General features: G+C 41.2%; 1 protein-coding gene across 2 annotated transcripts in view; it reads left to right on the forward strand.

Moving 5' to 3' along the window:
* Positions 1–834: 834 nt before the first annotated feature.
* Positions 835–15,202, forward strand: part of LOC311132118 (angiopoietin-1-like) — an 80,903-nt gene continuing 66,535 nt past the window's right edge. For both annotated transcript variants that reach the window (XM_084165321.1, XM_084165322.1), the window contains exon 1: positions 835–1,740. In XM_084165321.1, the coding sequence (XP_084021447.1) occupies positions 1,294–1,740 (447 nt within the window). In that variant the 5' untranslated portion in view covers positions 835–1,293. The remainder of the gene's footprint in view (positions 1,741–15,202) is intronic.

A 15,202-nucleotide genomic window follows, 5' to 3' on the forward strand; every position in this document is an offset into this window, starting at 1 on the left:
GTGTGGACCACAGTGAAGTGATGAGGACCTGGTCATTTGTATCTGTTGATAGCCTGCCCTGAATCCTAGGGATGTCATAGCACTGTCCATAATAGGGACTTGACTTTTGACCCTGGGCCTTTCACCACAGTATTCCCTCGGCTTCCCTCGCTGGCTGCCGATGAAGACATTCCTCCTCTATCTACTCACTCTTGGATTTCGGTTTTGTTTTCCTGAAAACACGGAGAGCTCTCCCAGATTGGAATTTTGACAGCTTTCTCAGAGTTTTGCACCATGTTGTGGCTATTTTTGTGAGAGGAGAAAAGAACACAAGATATGATATATCACTTCATTCAATATGATAAAGTATGTAAACATTGAATTCTCATACCACCTAAATGGGATAAAACTACATTTACTAAAAACCAGGGAAATAATACCTTCTACATGTGTGATCAGCATTGTGAACCCCTGTGTTATATAGTTCAGTGATGGACAGTGAGAGTCCTGTGCTGTCTGTTATTTACTGTAGTGCAGGGGAGATGGGAACAGACTGAGTGTGTACAAGGGCAGGGCTACCACACAAGCCTCAGGTCAGAGAGCTTGTAAACCGATCCTCGCAGTCTGAGCACATCCTCTGTGCTGGGGTCCCTTTCTGCCTTACACACACACACACACACACAGAGAGAGAGACTCGTCCATACACACACATTCCTCTGCAGTCTCTGTGAGGGGCAGGCTCAGAGTGTGCTGTAAGCCTGGTGCTGTTCTTTAGTGAGCCTCACTCCAGTCCTTTAGTCACACAGGGAAACCAGAGCAGAGACGGAGGAGGAAGAGCAGAGCAGAGACACAAGAGGAGGTCTGACGACACTATCCATATGCACTGACACTCGTATTTAATGCATGTAGACATACATACACATGCGCATGCTGCGTTGATATAGTGTAAACAAGGATCATCTATATAAACATACAAGCTGTCACGGTGCAACACTTGTATACGGCGAGCCCTAGACGACTGACTTCTGGCTGACTTCTGATCGGACACATAGCACTCCAGAAGCCCATTACACTCGTCTGTGTGTGTAAGTGTGTGTAAGCACACCGGCGATGCCCTCCAGACCTTCTCCCAGTAGGAGGTCCAGCACGGGGATGGACGACACATGTTCTACATCGACTGTGATCCTTATAGCGCTCTGATTCTACTCCAACCAAAGGGAAAACTGGCCCAAGACTGACCGCTAAACAGAAGAAAAGTCCTCCAGAAGCCAACGATACAAGGACTTTACTTTTCAACCTTTCCCCAAGGCTGATATGATGTTGTGGAACAAGTTTGCCGGCCACTTGCTTTCGTTGGCAGCCCTACTGGTGGCAGTAAGCTGTGGCGGGGGGGAGCAGAGAAAAGGGGCAGATGGCAGTGCCAGCAGCACAGGACATGGCAGCACAGGTGGCATCACAGGTAGCAGTATTAGTAGTAGTAGTAGTAGTAGTAGTAGTAGTAGTGGTAGTAGTAGTAGTAGTAGTGAAAGTAGTAATCGGAGGTACCACAGAGTCCAGCATGGACAGTGCACCTACACCTTTATCCTACCTGAGAGCGATGACAGCAGAGGGAATTCATGCCGACAAGGGAAAGCAGCGACCCAGTTTAACAACGCTAATGCGCTGCAGAGAGACGCTCCACCACTGGAACAGGACTTCGCTTCCCAGAAAATCCAACACCTGGAGCACGTCATGGAAAACTACACTCAGTGGCTGCAGAAGGTAAGTGAGAAGTGGTCACACTGTCATAAGCAATGCGGTGACTGGAGTAACTGTAGGTGACTTTAGGTGAACACAGGTGTTCTTTTATGTTTACTTTCTGAGTTTTTTTGTGTTTTTTTGTAACACCTTTAAAGTTGTATGTGTTTGGGAATTATGTTCTCTGGCTTTCAATTTGAGGTTTCTTGTGGTTGTCTTAATTAAAGTCTTTACAGTATTGTCAGGGATACATTTCTGTTCTCTATGGCTGGAACTGTGTTCTACGACTCTTTTATTAATGGTTTAAGATCTTGGAGAGGATCTTGTATTGATGAATGATTACTATGACAAATGTAAAACTTTGTGAGCAAATCTCATACAGAAGCCTACAATACTGAATGAGGGTCCTATAAATCTGGTTAAAAGCCTTTGTATGACTGTCACATACCGACAAATAATGAACATCCATATATAATTTACATCCATGAAGCTGTTTCATTACGTAACTGTATGTATTAACCATTGATCTATTTGTGTAAGATCAGTACTCAGTACTTCTCCGAAAATCTCTGTGCTCCCTGAGCAAATTCTACAGATGTCCAGTTACGTTCCGCGCTGCGTCCGTCACAGAGCAGTGGTAGTATTATGTTAGTCACCCAGAGTTCTCCAGTGTGCTGTCTCTTTAATGACAGGAAACCAATAAGGACCCCTGTGAGAGTGCAAGGGAAGAATGCTCCCTTTATGTACTACTACCCAGGACTTCTCATTAGTCCAGACTGTAGCATTAGAATATAAAGAAAACAAGTTAATAGCATCATCAGATATTTTCAAAGTACAGTATATTGATGGACAGGATTTACTAATAGGAAAGACATTAAACAATAGTTTTCTTATTTTATAAAAGGTGATATTTACTTGTTATTGGGAATGCATCTTCAATTTTTCCTTCTGTATCTTTTGCCGTGCAGAATTGTGTATTCATTATATTTTCAAAGCTCTGTATGCTTTTGAAGGGTAACCTTCAAATTGGATTCTCAACAGGCAAGGGCAGTTTCAAGGTTTTAATAATTAAAGCAAGTATGATGTTACAATTGGGTAAGGTACAGTATTGCGGGAAACAGAAATAATGATTTTGCAATACAGTGCTCAGTGAATACAACTGGGAAAGCAATCAACAAACAAATATACTTCTCATTAGGCTTGCCAAGAATTTTAGGAAAGGAAAATAAGCTGCATACATTTCAAATTGAGTGTTGCTAATTTACTCTCTATTAGGGTTTTAAGAGACAGATGCCTGTGGTGCATATGACTATGTCCAACCTGGTCTCAGAGCATTTTGTATTATTTTGTATGTAAATCTGAGGAAACGTGTTTAGTATGATATGTTACGTTTGGTATGGTTACCTAAGACAGATGGTTACTTAAGGCAAAAATGAAAGGAGGGTGGTTGGTAGGGGTGTATGGGTTGGTGTATAATGCGAATATCTAGCAACCCAAAGGTTGCGAGTTCAAATCTCATTACAGACAACTTTAGTATTTTAACTAATTAGCAACTTTTCAACTACTTACTACTTTTTAGTTACTTTGCAACTACTTAGCATGTTAGCTAACCCTTCCCCTAACCTTAACCCTTTGACCTAACTCCTAAACTTAACCCTAACCTTAACCCTAACCCTACCCTAGCTAACGCTAGCTAGAATTTGTAACATATCAAAAGTTTTTGCAAATTCCAACATATTGTACATTTCACAAATAAGTAACATACAATACAAATTGTAATTCGTAACATATCATACAACATTAATTCATACCATACGAAACCCACCAACTTGGTTTACATACAGAATAATACGAAATGCTCTGAGACCAGGTTGCTCCATCACGTCCTTTTCCTCCAACAAATGAAGACCTGTTTTGTAGTAGATATTGCAAATAATGAATGAGTCTTTTCATGGTGAGGTGTCATGTTCCTTTACCTATGTATGAATAATCATTTGTTTGTAAAGCCAGTTAGGTGTTTAGGACCACAGATATGGATTCACTGTGATGTTAATGAATTGTGAGGTCATCACTGATACCACTTGGCAACTGAATTGCTTTTCTTAGCTTTGAGACTTGAACCCTGTCTCTGAAAAGATAGGCTGTCTCTCTGAAATGAATACATGAATCAAATAAACAAACTCTAAACTCGGAAAAGCAGCTCTGCTGTACTTTTCACAATATTGTGACTTTCCAATGAGATTAGTAAGGCCAATCTATGATGAATTGCTTAAACACACAATAGTTCATTTTTGTCTGAAAAATGTTGGCACAAAGTGAACAACTAATTGCACATAATGCATAATGGATTGGGGATTACTATGGAATTGTGGGATTAATTGAACTGAACGTCATCAATACCCATTAGCATGCTATGCTCTCTGCTCATTAGTAATTAGAGTACCCTCTTAAAAGCTATTTGGGCAAGCTTCTCAACAGTATTACTGTTTTTCATCTACCTCCGAAATGTTATCTTTTCACTCCTCAGGTTGTGAGAAATAGTCGTTCTTTATAAATTACTCAAACTTTCATTCCAATGACCTGTTGATTGAGTTTGTAGTTAGGAAAGTAGTAGAGATGTTATTCCTTCTTACTGTATGTTGTATCTCACGCTAGTAAAGTACAAAGATACAGGTATGTACATATCAATTCCCAAATAAATGTTTGACTTTTGTTCAGAAACCGCACATATCACTATACACTGGGTTTATCTCGTATCTGGGAAGAGGAATTTAAATGGTAAAAACGGCTTTAAAACTTGAGATAAGCTGTGGGTTGTAAATGGTTGCGTGAAAGATGACCTATATAAATGAAGAAAAACTACTGGCATGCAAAATATTGTTCAGTGGAGAAAAATCACATCACATAATGAGGACCACATCTATACATTGTAAAAAAAAAAAAGTATGTTGATTCAACATACAATTGTAAGGCAACCAGCTGCAAAAGGATTGTGAGTTTGCGCAACAAAATAGCATTGACGTTGAGTCAACGTACAATTGTAAGTCAACCAGCTGCATTAGGATTGTGAGTTTGCTCAACATTTTGGCATATAGCTGAACCAACATACATTCTCATGTTGAAGTGTATGTTCACTCAACTTTGAGCAGGGTTTGTTGAGTAAACACACTTTAACACATTAGCTCAAATTATTGTCCTTTTGAAGTCCACTCAACTCACAGAATAATGCTGATTAAGCAATTGGTTAAATTTGCTTTTTTTTTTTTTTTTTTTACAGTGTAGGCCTACTGTAAGGCCACCCTGTGTAAAAAAGAGTCTGAGTTTAAATCAGACTGAAATTGAATCTCACTGGTTTTTTTCTTTGTTCAGTGGACTTCAACAGTCTATGATACTATATAAACAGTACTGAATTCAAGACTGTTGGAATAACTTTTCCTCAAACGTAAAAATGTGAGTGTGCGAAAGCATCTGCCATCACCACTAATACCATCATGTTTCTTCCCTGACACGTTTGCGTTCTCTGCAGACCTCTGACATTTTTCATCTCAAGTGAGAAAAACAAGGGGAAAAACGAAGGGAAAAAACCCTGCAACCAGCATGTCTTCAATATTCTGAAAGAACAATATTCAATAATCTTGTCAACAATGAAGTTGATTGATAAGAGAAGTTACAGTAACCAGTTGACACCAACATAAGAAGAATTAGAAGATACGTTTTAGGAGGCAGCCCTAAAGCACACAGTGATAATTCAGCCTAATTATGGACGTGTAGGAACATCAGGATGCAGTTAACATTTTTCATCGGACAGAAGATTAAGTGTCCCAGCCAGTCTATCTATCTTAATCACGTAAGCCTTGACTGCTTGTCGAGAGGAGAGCTGGCCCTAATGCTACTCCAGCCACCCCTGATGAAAGAACCCACAAACGATACCACACACACCCCCATGCATGGGCACTTAACTGTTGGGGGTAGATGCAGCAAGCAGCTGTTTGGGAAGCATTAGGCCGTCCCGATCATTCCCTCCGTGGAATTCTGCTCGGCCCAGGGAAGAGCAGGCACTGATAACATTCCTGCCCAGTCAAAGGTGGCTTCTGTTTGTCCAAGGATTACTTCTCCAGCAGACCTGTAAAGAAGGGGGAATTGAATCAGATTGCCTGTGATCTTTGGGTATTTGTTGCTTTGGGTATTTAATGCATCCCCACCCCAGGCCATCGCTGCAGGGCTTGGGGAAGTGTGCGTGGTCAGTTGTAGAGGAAAAATCATTAAGGTTGCCTTAAAAAAAATAACATTAAATGTAGTTAAAATGATTTGGGGTGAGATGTTTTGTATCACTCACCTGATCACTTCCAGGCGCATTCAACATTTGAAAGATATAAATCACCTACAGGACAGATACACTCAAGTTCCCCTTTCTACTTCCTCAATATTTAAAGGACAACTCAAGTCATTGAAACATGGATGAAGGTCCATTTTGAGGAGCCAAAAAAACAACTTCTGCTTCTAGGGAGTGAAAGTGATAGATTTTCACACTTTCACTTTAGTGCAGACAGTAGAAAGGGTTTCAAACCAATGTTTCTTCAGAGGGAGGCATTGCCAGAATAAGCTGTTGAAGTAAAAAGAGGAGAGATGATATCAGTGTTCACAGTGCTATCCCTGTGAAATGTCCATTGCTGTGCCTTTAAACTGAACATGGCCATGCTGGTTAGTGTAAATACAGGGGTTAATGGATATACAACATGTTTAATACAGCGAAAGGGTGAATATTTCTGTTCTTAATGCTATTAGAAGGCCACACAGCATGCCTAAAGAGCCAAGGAAAGACCAAGCTATTTTAGGGGTGACTTCCTCTATCAAAGTACATTTTTGCTGATAATGCGGGCCAAAACTAACAATCGGACGATGCAGCGAGCTAGTGGACATGCAACAGACTGAGAAGCGCTTCCTTCCTGTCCAGCACAAAACTTGTAAGACCACAAAAATAGCAGAAGGGGTTGGTCTATTCTGCTACTGCTCCCATAAATTCATCTTTGCCTCACTTGCACTAGCAGAGAAGGTGAAAAGAAAACCAAGCTTTCTTCTCAGCATGTCAAGGGAATATAAATTATAAGATAGTCCATTATGGCAATGCCACAGTATTTCCACATGGATGTGAACACTGAGGCCAACATGGTTAATGTTCTTGACTTTCAGGAAAGGGGCATTTAGTATGTTTGTCACAGTCAATACGGCAGCTCACTTAGTTTCAAACTTTTTTCCAGGAATCATATTTCATTGTGGTCGTCAGCCTCGAACCTGTTAGAACTTTTGATATTGGGCAGAAAAGTCCTTAACTTTATATCACGGTTATGCAACCTAAATTAATGGGGGAGTTAATTACTCTGTAATGTTGCCCAAGGTCTTGAGGGGCTTTCTGAGAGGCATCATGCGTACATGTGGTTAAACTTCTTGCATTTGTTTTAATGAATCACTCTCTGTTGGGCACTTTGTACAGGATTTATCTAGCTTTAATTGCAATGTTATTTTTGTATTTGGTTAGGTGTATCAGGCTTTTGTTATATAACCCTCAAAGACATGTCACTTACGGCTCTGCACTCATTAGTATATGTGTTGAATGAATTGAGAATGTCCTGCATTATGTTTGGGTTTCCTTCTGTCCCCGAGTATATTCCTTTCTTAATAATGGAACAAATGTTTCTTCCTAGGATTACCACAGGTATAATAAATACAAGTGAGTGTGCTGCAGCATGTCACTCAGGTGATATGGATAATTTTACCATATAGGCCTATACTGTATATCAGGTAACTAATATCTTGAAACAGTTAGTGGTATTTGACCTTGTTTTGAATAATGGTTAAGTATGACATGCCTGTATAAGGAATTCGTTTTGGGCAAGCAAGTGGAAGTCATTGTGCTTGTGTTTAGAAGTAATACTGTAGCTCGCGAGCATTGCCGAACGTACGATTTTGACCCAAATATAAGATAGTAGCCATTTTTATATTGTGGAATTGGAATACTATACGATAAATTCTGCTATCAAATCAAATCAAATCAAATTTTATTGGCCACATGCACCGAATACAACAGGTGCAGACATTACAGTGAAATGCTTACTTACAGTCCTTAACCAACAGTGCATTAATTTTTTTATAAAAAAGTAAAATAAAACAACAACAAAAAAGTGTTGAGAAAAAAAGCGCAGAAGTAAAATAAAATAACAGTAGGGAGGCTATATATACAGGGGGGTACCGGTGCAGAGTCAATGTGCGGGGGCACCGGCTAGTTGAGGTAGTTGAAGTAATATGTACATGTGGGTAGAGTTAAAGTGACTATGCATAAATAATTAACAGAGTAGCAGCAGCGTAAAAAGATGGGGTGGGGAGGCAGTGCAAATAGTCAGGGTAGCCATGATTAGCTGTTCAGGAGTCTTATGGCTTGGGGGTAGAAGCTGTTGAGAAGTCTTTTGGACCTAGACTTGGCACTCCGGTACCGCTTGCCGTGCGGTAGCAGAGAGAACAGTCTATGAGGGCCTTCCTCTGACACCGCCTGGTATAGAGGTCCTGGATGGCAGGAAGCTTGGCCCCAGTGATGTACTGGGCCGTACGCACTACCCTCTGTAGTGCCTTGAGGTCGGAGGCCAAGCAGTTGCCATACCAGGCGGTGATGCAACCAGTCAGGATGCTCTCGATGGTGCAGCTGTATAATTTTTTGACGATCTGAGGACCCATGCCGAATCTTTTCAGTCTCCTGAGGGGGAATAGGCTTTGTCGTGCCCTCTTCACGACTGTCTTGGTGTGTTTGGACCATGATAGTTTGTTGGTGATGTGGACACCAAGGAACTTGAAGCTCTCAACCTGTTCCACTACAGCCCTGTCGATGAGAATGGGGGCGTGCTCAGTCCTCTTTTTTTTCGTGTAGTCCACAATCTCCTTTGTCTTGGTCACGTTGAGGGAGAGGTTGTTATGCTGGCACCACACGGCCAGGTCTCTGACCTCCTCCCTATAGGCTGTCTCATTGTTGTCGGTGATCAGGCCTACCACTGTTGTGTCGTCGGCAAACTTAATGATGGTGTTGGAGTCGTGCCTGGCCATGCAGTCATGGGTGAACAGGGAGTACAGTTTACTACAACATATCATTACTGAATTTGGAATACAGCTGTGATAAGAATGGCATATCACTGGTTTTTATTATTTATATATGACATAGGCTATAACTCATGTCATAATTTTTCTGCCTTGTTAAGTTTCTGTCATCTTTCTCAGAACGTATCCATCGGGTAGCTCGTTCTGGTTCATTTCAGTCCTGTAGACTTCCACCAGGCCCTATAAGAGTCTGCCTTTATATAAATGTGTCCCTTCAAAATTTACAGCTGTTTTTCTTCGAGGGACAGCGATCACAGAAAAAACATGTAGGCCTGTGCTTTCTATTTCTGTTTTCTGGCATGTGGCAGAAAAGAAAGAGACATAATGTTAAGCCGTTGTTTCTTTGTATCTCTTTTCGGGTTCAGCCAATCTTCAAGTTCACTGTAACGTTTCATCCTCTACAATTTCCATCGGAATCCTTTTCCATCTGACAATTATTAATCTGAGAGATAAGGCTGACTCCGTGGAGTTGGGGTAAATTCCTGATCCATCACCATACACTGCCATTGAGCTCTAATCCCCTTAGAGGTTGTGTCCTACAGATGTTCCATTGTGAGTGGCTGCCTTTGTCTGTCAGCACTGGGGCCGCTTGCCAAAGTTCCAAAGGACACCATTTCACCTTATCTGAGAGTTCAGCTTCTTAAACTTTTCCATGATTACAAATCAAAACATCACAATTGGGGATGAAAGAGAGCAATGGAATAGTTTCAGTCGAAGCGGAGACGCTTTGAATAAACGAACAGAACAGCAGATAAATAACAAGTAATGAAAGCACCCGCCCTGTGGGAAACCGAATGAAGAGAATCAAGTGAAGGTGGGGAGAGAGGGAAACAGTGTGGGAGATGTTGGGTAACAGATAAACAGTTCCACTCCCTCACAGCCAGAGTTGGACCTGTAAATAACGAACAGCCGAGTTCTCCTTCTCTTACTCTGTTCTTGTGCCGTTGTTGTCGTATGGGCCAATCGTACGTCAGGCTTCCATGTCACACTTTGCAACGACCTCACTCATTTATTTGTTCTATGTCTTTGGTGTGGGTGAGGCTTAGGGAAAAGTTGCTTGATGAAGAGTTTTTTGTAGTCAATATCTTATGATATATTAACATGCTGTTTGAAACTGCACAATATGTTAGGCCACTCACAACTCCTTCAAGTGGGGTGGGTGGTTTTGTCTTATGTGTGGGACGTGTTTGGGTCCTTTTTTAACAGTTTAGAGCTGTGACCGGCGTGACACCTCATCCACATCCCTCACACACACACACACACACACACACACACACACACACACACACACACACACACACACACAAACACAAACACAAACACAAACACAAACACAAACACACACAGACATTATAGGAACAGCTCTGGAGAACATCTTAACCCTGTCCAGCACTGTGTTAGCCTTGTCTGGGATCCAAGCCAGGCTTCTCACATTCCACACAATACCAGGGCTGTGGCTGGCAGAGCCAACTGGAGATAATTGGTGAAGATGTAGATAGTGTGATTGGCCCCTTCCCCCTTTTCTCCCCTTGTCACATAATATTAGACCTCTGCTTAAAATAGGAGTCAAAGGTCAATCCACATTACACCCCGACTTTTTAAAGAGAAGAACTGTACTCAATTTAGTCTCAATTACCCTTATGATAGAGCCCTAGCAGGCTTTGTTGGGTCAGGATAAGACTGACCTCTTGTACTATGAAACTGTCAGTGTTTCAGGTATAAAGGGATAGTTTCAACAAGAGGAGTAACAGTAGTCGAGGGTAGAAATTCTGAAACTACCTGACTGATGCAGACCACCACCAGAGAGTCACTCAACGAGACAGCCCCAGAACACACGCCTGTAGCTGGAAAACGAATGGAGCTCTAAGCCTGTTTAGTCATAAATGGGTGCAGATGTTTGTATGAGTGGACATATCTGCCAGGGGGAGCTGCAGGCTGGGGTTGCGGGGGTTAATCCTCAGCAGGTCTGGAGGGGCTGTGTTTGGATAGACTGGAGGAGCAGGGGATGGGATTCAGTCTAATGGTGGTCCGTAGATGGTCAGGTGGGATCTGCCTCTGTAGCCCCCCAGTACTCATTCACCGAGCTTGAAACATTATGCATTAAGTTCTCAAACTTCTTAATGTATAGTTGTGTATGTCATCGTGTCAATCTGCCTGATAATATAGTTTTGTTTTACTTTATTTTACTATTTTTTTTTTTTACTACTCAGGACATTTCAATAATGTTATATTGCAGGTGACTACTGCAAGAAACATGTTCCCAATTTAAGAGGAATCTAAAGCATTCAAAAATAGGACTCTCAAATATTACATAATGATTTTGGAGTATTATATCTATAGCATACTATAATATGGTAACCATAGTCTAGCGCAAGGGTCTCCAACCTTTTCTAGCATGAGAACTACTTTCAAAAAATGAAACAGTGAGCTACTCATTTTTTTCTAGCTTTCAAATAGGCACATTATTTTATTTTCCTCTCCCCTGCAACCCTTCCCGGGGTCCTTAGTGTACAAGAGAAAGTAGTGCACTATGCTTTCTGTCAATATACCTGGTAAAATAATGGTTAATAAACAACTCTAGCCATTAGCATCCATTTTCCCTTTGTTACACTGGTACGAGCTGAGGTCAGGGGCCCTATAAAATATGTGATTTTCCCCCCAAATTATGTTTGATATCCGTTTTATTTTCACACTCAAAATTACAATTGTTCATAGAGAAACAACAAAATTGGTTGTTCTGAGTCTATGCCAATGCTTAAATCACATCAGAAGACAATTATTTTTTAGGTCTGGAAGAAAACTAATGCATTTCGATTTTTGAGTGTAATGCTCCTTTAATTACGCATCTGGCCCTTCAATTGCGCATCTAGTGAGTGAGGAATGTGCCTTCTAATGTGCAGGTGTAAAGATGCTTTTGTACTGCTGCTGCTCATGTCATGGCAAGGTTTGCAAATAACAAATGATGTACTTTTGCCAGGTAAGCATACTTTGCAGTTAACATTTCATTGAGAAGGTTTTGGGGAAAGTATTTCTGTCAACCAACCCACAAGACAGTTGTGGCTACATGGATTGATAGACAAACGCGTGCACCACTGACAGACAGGGGCAATATTGCTCGAACATTAATTGGCAGATATTGTGTTAGGTTTGGTTTTATCCCAACCAGGGGTGGGATAATGTCAAAGTTGCGTTAATTAGACAGAAGCTGGGTGCTTGCAGTGTCTAATATTTGTGATATTTGTTTATGACAGTTTGCAGAGGAACACGTGAAAATTGCATGTACTTTCAGAATTGTTTGGCGAGCTAGGCTACTAAGAGGTGGGCTGAAAGCTACTGGTAGCTCGCAATCGACCTGTTCGAGACCACTGGTCTAGCGGAAAGCATCCATAAGCGTCCCTTATCCTTCAGCTCAGCCTGGGGATAATGGTCCTACAGTACTTGTCTTTGTGGTGCGCTGGTTTCAATCATTTAATCTCGCCCCTGCTTGTCACTGTGTATACACACTTCTCCTGCACTTCAGTCTGAGAAAGCAAATATAAACAGAGGTCCAGCCAGATGAAAGCCCGGGGATATGGCGACATTGTGCTGCGTATCCTCTGGTCCTCTGCTGCTCTGCTCTGGGCCCTCGGAGGAGGTAGCGCTGTAAGAGACTGGAGAGGACCACGCTGGGTTAGGATGATGTTACAGGGTTCAAACAGAGCTCTACTGTGCAGGTCTGGTCTGGTCTGCCTGGGGATCTTCCATATGATATGACTATGAGCTTCCACAGCTCCAAGTGTGGGGCTTTGCTTGAATGTAACTGCTTTCTCTCCATGTTGACATGTAGATTGTAGGTTAGCCAAAGGAAAAGAGGTTGAATTAGTCAAAGTGTTATTACTTTACAAGACTTGACCTCTGAGTTGTTGGTTAGGATGTGAAACTAGCTATAACATTGGAGAAACATTGGGATATTTTCTTAAGATTAAAACAAATATATATCGTATAGACATTTCAATCTATGAAAGAGACACACTGCCTCAGCAGCCATTAGCATCCATTTTCCCATCGTTACACTGGTATGAGCTGAGGTCAGACCAAAGCAGTTCCATCTGGTGAGGGCTACTGTACCTCTTCCTGCTGCTTTGTTTTGATTCCACTGTTGTTCAGCATGCACCGTAACTGAGGAAAAAGGGGCTGTTCCGAGCCACTGCCTCTGCGGCCTCCACGCCATTGACCCCCCGTGCCGCCCCCTTCCGCCCCATACTGCCCCAGGGCACGATGACTACCGCTGTCAGCACAGATGCTGGATATCAAAGCCCCCTGTCCAGAGTTCAGACCCACACAGCTACGGATGATACATGGTCCAGTCTCACCCACACTGTGAGATGAGGAGATGAGGCAAAGAAGAAGTGTCTCATAATTTAGTCCTGATGTAACAGTGTGGCTCGTTGTGTGATGTATCCATAGCAAAGGAAGGAAGGGGGGCCTGGGTTTGACTTGGGAGTTTATATAGGTTTTTCTGTTTGCGAGGGTAAACCTGGATGACTAGAGAATTTATAAGCTTTCGCCTCTTTAGCGGGATGTTAGTGGGGAAGATAAACATCGACGTGACGCTGAATGTAACAATCACTGTCATTAAATGGCCATTAATTTGATTAGAAGAGGCAACAGTTCTGATAGATGTTTAGCTGCTGCTGGTAGTGAGGGAATATAGTGGTTATTATTATGTTATGAGAAACCCCTACCATATTCACAAACTTTGAGATTGCACACATACCAAATGTATTATGGCTTTCTGGCTATCTTGAGGCAAACCAATTCCACCTATGTCTGAAATGTGCTGGAAGAGAGAGAGATACTCCGAATGTTTGGATGTAATCACCCACCTCCCGTGGGTTGGTATTCCTATGTGTTCTAGGGCTAGGGAGATTGAAACAGCAGTGCCGAAGGGATTACTCAGCCATTATCGGCCACATTCCTACTTGGATGAAACCCAGTGGAAACTTTCCCATGTTTGAGAGAATCACAAGCTCAATTCCTTGGAAAACTGCCCTGTTACTGGGGGTCCAACTCCTCCAAGCAGAGTTGAATTTGTTTGGTTGTTTGGTTTTCTTTCCGCATTCCCATGTCTTGGATGAATGCATGTGTTTCCTCTCCCAAACGTCCAGATACACATAATTAATTGGGGTAATTTGAGGGCCTGCTTTGACATAAGAGAGCTCCTTGTAACTCAAGGATTTGTGAAAATATACATCCATACACAATCACGGCTGCAAAATATTTATTTTCACTCTCGATGAATTCACAAGAATGATGCTAAGTGACCTGGACTCAACATTAGGAAGCAAAACAGTAAAATGTGGTTATTACAATGATAGCCTATAATTCAATTATATGTTGATTAATATACATAGTGAAAATATTATGAGTAATTCATACTCTATTACACTATTACTGTTCTTTATCTCGTTTTTGGACATGGTGAAAACACAAATGTATTACCATACATGGGGCAAATATACAAAACTCTGTAGTAAAAGATTTTGGAGATTTATAAGAGTGTGTTGCCACTGGAATATGGTCACATAAGATAGCCAAATAATCCTTGTCTAGACCAACACTAAAAATTCATTTTCAGAGTCTTGATTGTAATAACAAACAAACCTTCCACATCACAGCACCCAAATCAAAAAGAGAAAAGTCAACATTTCTGTTGGACAAGATCCCTGCAGCCGTTCAGAGAGGAGATCTGAAATTCAAAGCAAACACTTTCTCCGTCCCTCTTTTCATGTTTTGAGTAAGTTAATGTTTATAAGGCAGGATATCAAAAATGTATTGCTTCTTGGTTATGTTAACTTATTCTTCTTGTGAAATTGGCTCTTATTTTTAAATGTTGTCATTGCCTGTGAAGTGATTGTAGCTTGTTACCTTGGCTGCCGAGGATGTGTTTCGTTTAGTACATGATGCCGACTGTTGAAGCCCTTGAATTGATGTGTGAGATTTCTATAAATAGATTGGGATAAATTATTCCAATCACATAAGAATGAATGTATCTGATGGATGAAGTAAGATCATATTTCCCAAAAGGAACAGAACAATTTTGGCAGTCATATGTTCAGATATAGTTTTACTTTTCTCAGGCTTTTTTCCATTTATAAATGTTTGACCTTTGTCTAGCTTTATAAACTTTTGAATCTTTAATCTGATTCAAGTTGCACTAAATTTTACTGTCCAAGAACATTATCTATATTTTCTGTTACTAAAACATACTAAAACATAAATAAATAGCTTTGACTTAATAGTTTGTATTAAGTATTTCACAATCTGCCCTAAAATCAGTCTGGATGCAATCCTTCAGTCCAAAGAG

Source organism: Coregonus lavaretus (genome assembly GCF_964263955.1).
Source record: "Coregonus lavaretus genome assembly, chromosome: 7".
Classification (NCBI taxonomy): Eukaryota; Metazoa; Chordata; class Actinopteri; order Salmoniformes; family Salmonidae; genus Coregonus; species Coregonus lavaretus.